General features: G+C 45.3%; 1 protein-coding gene across 1 annotated transcript; it reads left to right on the forward strand.

Moving 5' to 3' along the window:
* Nucleotides 1–2,241: 2,241 nt before the first annotated feature.
* On the forward strand, nt 2,242–3,414 carry LOC119351020. Its single transcript, XM_037618589.1, has 3 exons — nt 2,242–2,382; nt 2,796–2,983; nt 3,088–3,414. The coding sequence occupies exons 1-3, from the start codon at nt 2,242–2,244 to the stop codon at nt 3,236–3,238; spliced, it is 480 nt and encodes a 159-aa protein (XP_037474486.1). The 3' UTR covers nt 3,239–3,414.
* Nucleotides 3,415–10,046: the final 6,632 nt, after the last annotated feature.

The following is a 10,046-nucleotide window of genomic DNA, read 5'->3' on the forward strand; positions in this document are numbered from 1 at the left end:
AGATGCAATTAATTTTTAGCACTTGAAGCCAGGAAAAAACAATGCGACCATGTGTTGCCGCACTTCCTTTGCCGTATATTATTACGAAGAATAATCACTAAATAAGTAGTGGAACAATTGACTTTGCGTAGAGAGGTCCCGGTTTTCTTTGTTTGCACATGTTCGTCAAACGGACAAAAGAAAAAAAAATAAGTAAAAAATAGAATACATATAAAAAAGCTTAAAACGGGACGAAACAAAACAGGACCAAACCAAGAACACACATTCCCTGTAATAGTAGGTATATATATATATATATATATATATATATATATATATATATATATATATATATATATATATATAGAGAGAGAGAGAGAGAGAGAGAGAGATAGAGGTATAAGGAAAGATGAAACACCCGTTTTCCTTTGGAAAAAAAAGTCAACTATGCGACGAACACATACACGGAGACAAAATCGTCTGCAATGGTCAATTTAGTGATGCCATCAATTTTCTGCAGTAACAACAAGATTTAAGTTAAACCTCCAATTTTGAAATCATCTACATGCTATATTGAAAATCTAATGGCAGGCTACATAAGCGACTGGATTTTTGGATTTCCAGCAAGATACGGGCATAGAACTATGTACATAAGTAACCAGCAAGCTGAGTCTGGTCAAACTATCGACATCACTGTCAGGTATTGCATATTGTGCCTACCAATGTACAGTATACATGCATGTATCTCTAACGCATAGCACTATAATTCAGGACATTTAATCTTTATCCTGGAAGATATGTTGCTTGGCATGAGATGCAATTATAATAATAACAAAAATCATATACATGCATGAATCTCTAATTGGTAGGCCCTCGTATTCAGGACAGACAGAGCACGGTGTGGCTGCCGGGACTCCGGCGATAGGAACCTAGGCTTGCAGTGGATGGCAAGATGAACCATAGAGTTGCAGGAGCGAGCAGCAGAGTGAAGGGAGGCGCAGAAGAGCAGGTCTAGCAGGCGGCGTGGTGGAGCAGTCACGGCTACGCGTGCCGGTGGTGGTGGTGGTGCTGCTGGGGCGAGGCGGGGTGGCAAGAAAAACACCCGGTGGCCAAATGTCATGGTGGCGGGCGGGCACGGGGGAAGACATATTTGAAGCAATGAAGTGCAGGTTGAGAGAGAACAAAAACCATGATTTTCAACCCTTTTTGCACATACCTCAAGCGTAGAATCGGCCGCCGGATTTCCGGTGAACCGTGGAGCATTGTCGGACGCCAGCTTGGTTCCCGTCGAAGTCCGAGGAGGTGACATTGGACAGTCTTCCGTCAAAGTAGGCGGAGACGACATTGGACAGATTTTGTCGGACAGCGTCTTGTTTTCCGGTGAAGTCGGCAGAGGCGAGAGTGGGCAGACTACCGGCGATGGCAGACCGATTCTGTCAGATGACGTCTTACTTTCCGACGAGGTCGGCCGAGGTGGCTTGCGATTGCGATGCAATTTGCGTGGATTGCCGATCGAGCCTTTCATGTTATAGCAGCCAATTTTGTGTGAAATCCTGGTCGGGATACTCATGGCTCCGTATTGTAATTGGAGTTGGACACCCGTGACTCCATATTGGAGTTATTCTTGTGCTTATTCTTGTACGTGCACGAGCAAAGGAAAATAATATGGCAATGCGTGTACTGGTTGGCTGGAGATATATATGGCAATGTGTGTACTGGTTGGCTGGAAATATATATTGGCCGATGTAACCAATATCAGCCCAATAGTCCAGATGAATGTGAAAGGACGGTCTATACAGCCGTACGTGAGCAGGACAGACGGACGCGGACGGCCGTACGTGATAAAACTAACGAAAAAAACATCTAACGCGGGACGAAACCAAGAATATCACCTCCTTTTAATAGTAGGTATAGATATAGATATAGATATAGAGTATATATATATATATATATATATATATATATATATATATATATATATATATAGAGAGAGAGAGAGAGAGAGAGAGAGATAGAGATAGAGATAGAGGTATAAGGAAAGATTAAACACCCGTTTTCCTTTGGAAAAAAAGTCAACTATGCGACGAACACATACACGGAGACGAGACACGTTGAACGGAGGCGTGATCGTGACGGAGTCGGGCTCACGCGCGCAACATATAAGGCTGAGCCCTCCCCGCCGCCTCCAAGCCCATAAAACCGGACACCACGTGCACCAGCGGGCGAACTAACACACGGGCAAGGATCCCAAGAAACCAAGCCATGGCGACGGCGGCGCTCCAGCGCGTGGCGAGGAGGCTCGGCGGCCGCGCGCTGCAGGAGGAGGTGCAGCTCCCGAGGTTCCTCCACAGCGGCAAGCCTGCCTGTTCCGGCGCCTCCGTCGGAGGAAGCGGCAGCGCAAAGGTACGTACGCCAAGTAGTCAAAAACTCAAAACCAAGGATTTCCTTATAGTAGCTTTCTTATTGCATTGAAACTGATTAGCTTAGGGCACACATACGGCACCTTCCTGAGCTATTCCTGAAAACTACGTTAATTGGCCTCACCAAAAGGCAACACGTGCATGCATATAAATTCAAGTACTCCCTCCGTAAAAGAAATATAAAAGTGTTTAGATCACTAAAATAGTGATCTAAACGCTCTTATATTTGTTTACAGAGGGAGTACTTGTTAATTGGCTTTTCACCCAAGCCAAATTTGTAGTTTTATTATCTCTCTATTGAACGAATTAAGATTACTATCTTTTTCTGTGTTGCGCGTTGTGAGCCATAGACTCAGAATCCCGGTTTTCATACAGACTCGTTTGGTGCTGATGCAGGGCCCTAGGGTTGATGCGGCGAAAGAGGATTTCACGCAGCAAATCAAAAGCCTGAAAGAGGGCTTGTACACCACTTTTGCCAGATGGGAACGGGACAAGCTGTTCGATGGCACTCTGGCACGCCAAAACGGTCAGCTGCTGGAGCAACTTTCTGTGCAAGTCAAGCCTAGACCCAATGACCCACTCTGGTATGGAATTTATTGGATAGCCCCAAAATTTCATCTCTTGTTTTCTCTTACCTCTGTCTGATTATATATGATTGTGATTCTCGTATCATCTTGGATGTATGCAGGCGCAAACATCGGCGCGGAAAACGGGTCCATGATTTCATGTTCTATGGAGGGTTGTTTTGTTCTAGCTATCTGGCCTTGGGTGGGGTGCTTGACTTCTTCACAGGACCAGATCATTCCAAGGAAAGGAAAAGTATCGAGCCATCGGTTTAGTCGTAATCATCTCTAGGTTACTTATTTCGATTTCATCGCAGGATCAACTACTGCATGTCTCATAGTCGGTTGTAAAATTCATGTAACTCTCCCGAATTCAATAGAGGACGCATATGTCTGTCTGATAACGTGGGTCAACTTTTCATGCAGTTTTTTTACGTTGATCGTAGGAGCTCGCGGAGAAAAAAAATAAAGTTTAGCTCCTACGAGCTCGTACGGGCTCATACGATGTCCAAAGACAACAAAAATGTGCACACATCTTGTGCACCTAAGTATCTTCAGTTCCCCAAAATTTCATTTTTTTTTTATTTTTTTTCTATTTTTTCGAATTTACTGTTCACATGCGTACAAAATTTATAATTTCCTTTGCCACGAGCTCTCAGGGTGTTCGAACGGCACACAAATTTGCACGCGCCTTGCGGACATGACTATCTTCGATCCCACAAAATTTCAGATTTTTTTGATTTTTTTGCTATTTTTTTCTGGGTGGTCAAAGTCCTTTGACCGGACGGTAACGGCGCAAAAGGGCATTTCTATAAGTGACACTAACGGCGGAGGGGCAAAACTGAGCATACCTAAAAATTAGGGGCAAAACTGAGTAGTGAGTTTGAGTTAGGGGCAGAACTGGAATTGGCCCTTAAAAGTAATGTTGTGACTAAAAACTAACACTTTCAGATAATGACCACTTTAGACGATTTAAACATGTTAATAACATGTGAGACCCACGTCATTCAATAAAGTCAACTCTGTTTATTTTGACTGTTAAGTTGATCGTTATGACATCGCTTTGGCATTTTCTAACATCGTGCAAGGGAGCTCCACGACACGGCATGCCGCCTAAGAAAAGCTAGGGTTCGTGCCTCTCGCCGGCTCCGCCACAAGTCCGCCTCGTCTCTGGTAGCCCTAGGACCGTGTAGGCGCGGTGGATCTTGGCAAGGACCGGCGGAAGGGCTCCGTTGTTAGTCGTTTCCTTTAAGATTTGTTAGGGGTTTTGTCCTACTCAGGAATGTGCGACGGCGACAAGTTCACATGGAGGAACCACAGTCAGGACATGGTCATATATATATGTCAAAGTCTGGACAAGTTCACATGATCTTATATATATATGTCAGAGTCTGGACAGAGCTGTTGCTAATGCTCGATGGTGTAAGGCATTTCCAAAGTTTGGTGTGCTTAATGGACGGCCATGGCACTCGGATCATCGAGCAGTGGTGGTGACGACTAAGGACGATAGCTGCGAGGGCCTAGGAGGGGGGGACAGTGGATTCCGTTTTGAAGCTTGGTGGCTTAAAGAGGATGGATGCAGTGAGATTATAAGAAACTAATGGGAAAAGGGGTGGGAGGAAGGGGCCAATGATGTTGCTCAAGTTATGCATAAGGTGGCTGGGGGCATGCTAAGATAGAGCAACGAGGTTGCGGGTGAGCTTGAGGAGAGGCTGAAGAAGGCCCGTAGGGATCTGGAGAATTGCATGCGGACGCCTGTATCAGAACCCAAAATCAGGGAGGAGGCAAGGCTCCGTTGCTTAGTTGAGGAGTTGGAGGAGAAGAAAAACATTAAGATGAAGCAGCAATCACATATGTCATGGTTGAAAGATGGAAACAGAAAAATTAACACCCGCTACTATACGGCTGTTGCATCGGGGCGCAAGAAGGTGAACAGGGTGAAGTTTTTGAGAAAGGAGGATGGATCGGTGTGAAGGAGGGAGAGGAGATGACTAATTATGTTTGCTCGTTTTTTCAGGATCTTTCCTCCTCGGCGGCTGGCGATCGACTAGATGAGCTCATTAGCAAGGTCCAGCCGCGTGTAACTGAAGCTATGAATAATATACTTGATGTTGAGTTCACGAGGGAGGAAGTAAAAGCCGCGCTTGATCATATTGGGGATCTTAAGGTGCCCGGCCCTGATGGTATGCCCTCCATTGTCTACAAACAGAATTGGCATCTCATGGGCGATCGGATAGTGCAGGAGGTCCTTCAGGTCCTCAATGGAGGTTAGCTACCTGAGGGGTGGAATGATACTATTGTAGTGCTAATCCCCAAGGTGAAGGATTCGTGTAGAATCAAGGACCTCGGGCCCATAAGCTTGTGCAACGTTGTCTATAAACGGGTGTCAAAGGTGCTGGCTAACCGCATTAAGATGATTCTACCGGAGCTTATTTTTGAAAATAAAAGTGCATTTGTCCTAGGTCGGTTGATAACCTACAATGCACTCATTGCTTATGAGCTGACCCATTACCTCATCAATAAGAAGAAAGGAAAGGATGGTTATGTGGCTGTTAAGGCGGACATGAGCAAAGCATATGGCCGTGTCAAGTGGTATTTCTTGGAAGCAATGCTCAGGAAGATGGGGTTCAGGCAAGGATGGGTAGACCTTATCATGAGGTGTGTTACTACTGTTAGATATCAAATCAAGGTCGACGGAGTGCTAACGGAGCAGTTCAGCCCTTTTCGGGGCCTCCGGCAAGGCGACCCCGTCTCTCCGTACTTATTTGTGATATGTGCTGAAGGGCTGTCCGCACTCCTTCACGATGCAACAAGGCAGGGGAGACTAAATGGTGTGAAGATTTGTCCTGCAGCTCTGGTTGTCTCCCACCTGTTTTTTGCGGACGACTCACTCCTGTTGTTGAAGGCAAACCAGCAAGAAGCGACTGAGCTCAAATATGTGCTTGATCTGTATGAAAACTGCTCGGGGCAGTGCATCAACATCGAGAAGTCGGCCCTAATGTTCAGCCCGAATACCCCAAATGCTAGCCGAGCGGATGTAAAGGGAGCTCTAGATCCAAAGTGAAAATTGGAATGACAAATATCTTGGCCTACCCGTGCACGTCGGCAGATCTAAACGAAGGGCATTTGCATACATCAAAGGGGCTATTGCTGGGAAGGTGTATGGCTGGCAGGAGAGGCTGATCGCAAAGGTAGGCAAGGAGTCATTGGTGAAGGCAGTGGCCCAAGCGATCCCCACATATGCTATGTCCTGCTTCTACCTGACTAAAACCTTCTGCGAGGAGATTAGCTCCCTCATTGGCAATTATTGGTGGAGCCAGCAGGACAAGGATAATGTGATGCATTGGATCAGCTGGGAAAAACTCACAATGGCTAAGGCCCAGGGCGACCTCGGGTTTAGAGATATGAATAGCTTCAATGTTGCTATGCTTTCCCATCAGATCTGGAGACTCATACAATGTCCAGGAAGCCTATGTGCACAGATTCTGAAGGCCCGCTACTTCCCAAATACACATGTACTTGATGCCTCACCGAGGGATGGGATCTCTTATACCTGGCAAAGCCTCTTGCACGACATTGAGCTTATCAAACAGGGATACATCTAGTGAATTGGGGACGGGTCCAATGTCCGGATTTGGAGTGATCCAAGGATTCCCAGACCGTGGTCACGCCAGATTATCACTCCGAGAGGGGGTAACTTGCTTGAGTATGTTTCTGACCTCATTTCTCCAATCACCGGCATATGGGACGAGCAGTTGGTTCGGGACACCTTTTGGCCAGATGATGCTCGCCACATATTGCAAATTCCACTACAGGAAGGGGTGTCTGACTTCATTGCCTGGCAATTCGATAGTAAAGGGCAACATTCAGTGAAGAGCGCCTACAAACTCCATGTGCAAATGGGCAAGCTAACTAAAAATGGCGGTATTGGCCATAGCTCTGAAAATGTTGGCAACCTGAATACATGTGAGGATGATTCCTGGAAGAGACTATGGAGGATGCCATGCCCCAAGAATATCCAGATGTTTGCATGGCGGCTGAAGCATGAGTCATTGGCCTTCCGGACGAATGTGGAAAGGCGGGGCATTCCTATAGAAGATATAAAGTGTCTTTTCTGTGGTAGAGCTGACGAGAATGGAGCGCACCTGTTAATCCAATGCAAAGCGGGCAAGCCTGTGTGGCGGGAGCTCGGGCTGGAGAGCACTAGAGCGCAGCTAGAGAAAATCACATCAGTGCATGTGATGCTCAATTTCCTTTGGGGCCTGGAGGAGAGGACCCGTGTCCTAATTTTTACTGCCTGGTGGTTGTGGTGGCATAACAGGAACAAACTCCGGGAGGGGGAGTAGTCATTGACTGCCAGTGAGATTGTGCGCCGTGCACGGGTGCGTGTGATCGAGTATGTTGAAGCCTTTACACCGTCAAGCAAAATCAAGGGTGCTATAGACAGGTGGAGGGCGCCGGGGGATGATATGATCAAAATCAATGTGGATGGTGCCTTTATACCTGGTGACTCATTCACGGGATGGGGTGTCGTGACAAGAGACAGAGCGGGTTATATAGCGTCCGCCCGGGCAGGACGCCAGGACCACGTCCAGGACGCCTTCGGTGCTGAAGCTCATGCGATGTCGCGGGCCATTGCTCTAGCCACTGATCTGGGAATGACACGGGTGATTTTTTAGACTGATTGCCAACTTTTGGTGGATGCACTTGACTTTCGCAAGGTCGACTCGTCGGCTTATGCAGCTGTGATTGAGGACTCGAAACTTTAGCTGAAGCTCTGGTTCGCGCATCATGAAATCATGTACTGCAATCGTAGTGCTAACTCCGTAGCACATGAACTAGCTAAGCTAGGCCGTATGTATCTTCCAAACCACTTCATTGAGTGGGAATCTGATGTACCTGCCCATGTGGCCACTTGTGCTTTGGGTGATCTACCCCAACACCGTTAAGTAATACAAGCGTTGCTTGCTCTAAAAAAAAACTACTGCCTGTCTCATAGTCGGTTGTAAAATTCATGTAACTCTCCAGAATTCAATAGAGGACGCATATGTCTGTCTGATAACGTGGGTCAACTTTTCATGCAGTTTTTTTTACGTAAGCAGCAGAAGCTCTGCTATTTCATTAAGTAGGGGGAAACTATACAAAGGCCAGCGATGACCTGGGAGGGTTAACCGAGAAGGGAAGAAAGAAAAGGAGGCAATGCATCCCTTGCCTCATAGCAAAATTATCTCTCACGCGCCTCCTTTAGGAGGCCTTACATGAGCCGTGGCCGTCTTGTTTTCAAAGGTACGACGGTTTATCTTCAGCGATAACCAGGCCACATAGCAAGCCGCCATCAAATACACTTTTCTATGGGTGTGACTATCTCACATCTAGGCTCTCTTTGATTCGTAGGATTCTCAAAATGCGGGCATAGGAAAAATAAAGGATTGAAATGGCATACCCACTTGAATCCCATAGAATTAGCACAAAATGTTTGATGTCACAGAAAAACAAAGGAAGTGAAATAAGAGTGGATGCTAGATTTCCAATAAAATGCAATACACATGATTTCTTAGAAAAAATTTCTATAGGATTCAATCCTATGAATGTTTTTGGTTGTTGCTCATGAGAGAAGTAAAAAAGGCATTGCGTTTCTCAGGAATAGAACTCACTACCAAATACCCACTAGAGCTAATGGATCTCGGTGACAAAATATCTTTGGATGCGTTCGTCAGCCGCCCCATGCGCCATCAACATTTGGGGGACCTTATTTTAAATAGTTTTGAAATCATATTTGAAGTTTCAAAATTCCAAAAAGAATTCCACATGATCATATGGATATATATTACACGTGTAAACTTTGGTGATGAAATAAGTAAACATATGAGCTATACAAAAATAACAAAATGATGATTCCTAAATAGTGAATAATATACGTGCACAGTTCATCTTTTCAAAACCATGTGCATGGTTTTGGAAAGATGAACTGTGCATGATTTTGATACATGCACATTTCAAGACACATAAGCCAACCTGAGAATTTTGGGGTGTGTGTGTGTGGGGGGGCATTAAGGAGCAAATAATTAAATAAATATGGTGTAAATCCATTTTCTTGTGTTTCATCATTTATTAGGATCTAAACTAACAACCTTCCAAAACTCAGACTTGATGCTCTCTGTCTCTTCTATGACTATGAGCAAGCAAGTGTGCTCTTTCTTGCACTGTCAGTATTCCTCGGACGAGTTCACACCCGGTCCTGAACCTAAACCCAACTCAGCCTAGGTATTATTTGACTGACCAAATCATGCCACATTCACACACAATACTCTAAACAAAGCCACAAGAAAACAAAACTTGTTGCCCTGCACCAAATCGAATGATATAGACCAGATTAACGTAAAGATGGGCGACGGCGACAGCCCTTTTGGCCGGCGTGGGTACACGTTATGCATCGTATGCCCAAAACGCCCTTATACATGTCCTTATACGTTAAGCGGCGGACTTGCAAATTTATATGCCGCAAATGAAGATTTACTAAAAAAACAGTCTAATACAGACTGTACGTCCTGCTAATTTAGATAAGTAGTATGTGCCTAATACCACCGTAAAACTAGATCAAATAGACTAATGAAAATAGAAATGACCAATCCAGTTGATTTGCATCTAAATATGGCTTTGGGAATAGGAGCTACACCTAAATCTTCTCATAGTTCACCTACACATACACACCTCACAATCACTGAAAGGGCAAGCTGGAGACGACAGGGGGGAGAGCAGCAGATGAATAACCATGTGAGTTTGCAGCATCAAAACTTTAAAATACATTCTCTGTCTGAAATTACTCGTCTTAGATTTGTCTCGACACGGATGTATATGAAGACGCTTAGACCGGGGGATCATTTTGACACTATTCAAAGTATAGGGCCGACTAGAGCTGGTCCTCCAAAGAAAGAAAGGGACCTTTTGACACTTGTGGGCTCTTTCTTGCGGTGTGAGTATTTCTACTCGGACGTGTTCACACCCAACCCAGTCCTGAACCTGAACCTGGACCTCTGCTAAATCCGAATCAGCCTAGTTATTTGACTGACCAAACGATGCCACA

Source organism: Triticum dicoccoides, chromosome 1B, assembly GCF_002162155.2.
Source record: "Triticum dicoccoides isolate Atlit2015 ecotype Zavitan chromosome 1B, WEW_v2.0, whole genome shotgun sequence".
Lineage (NCBI taxonomy): Eukaryota > Viridiplantae > Streptophyta > Magnoliopsida > Poales > Poaceae > Triticum > Triticum dicoccoides.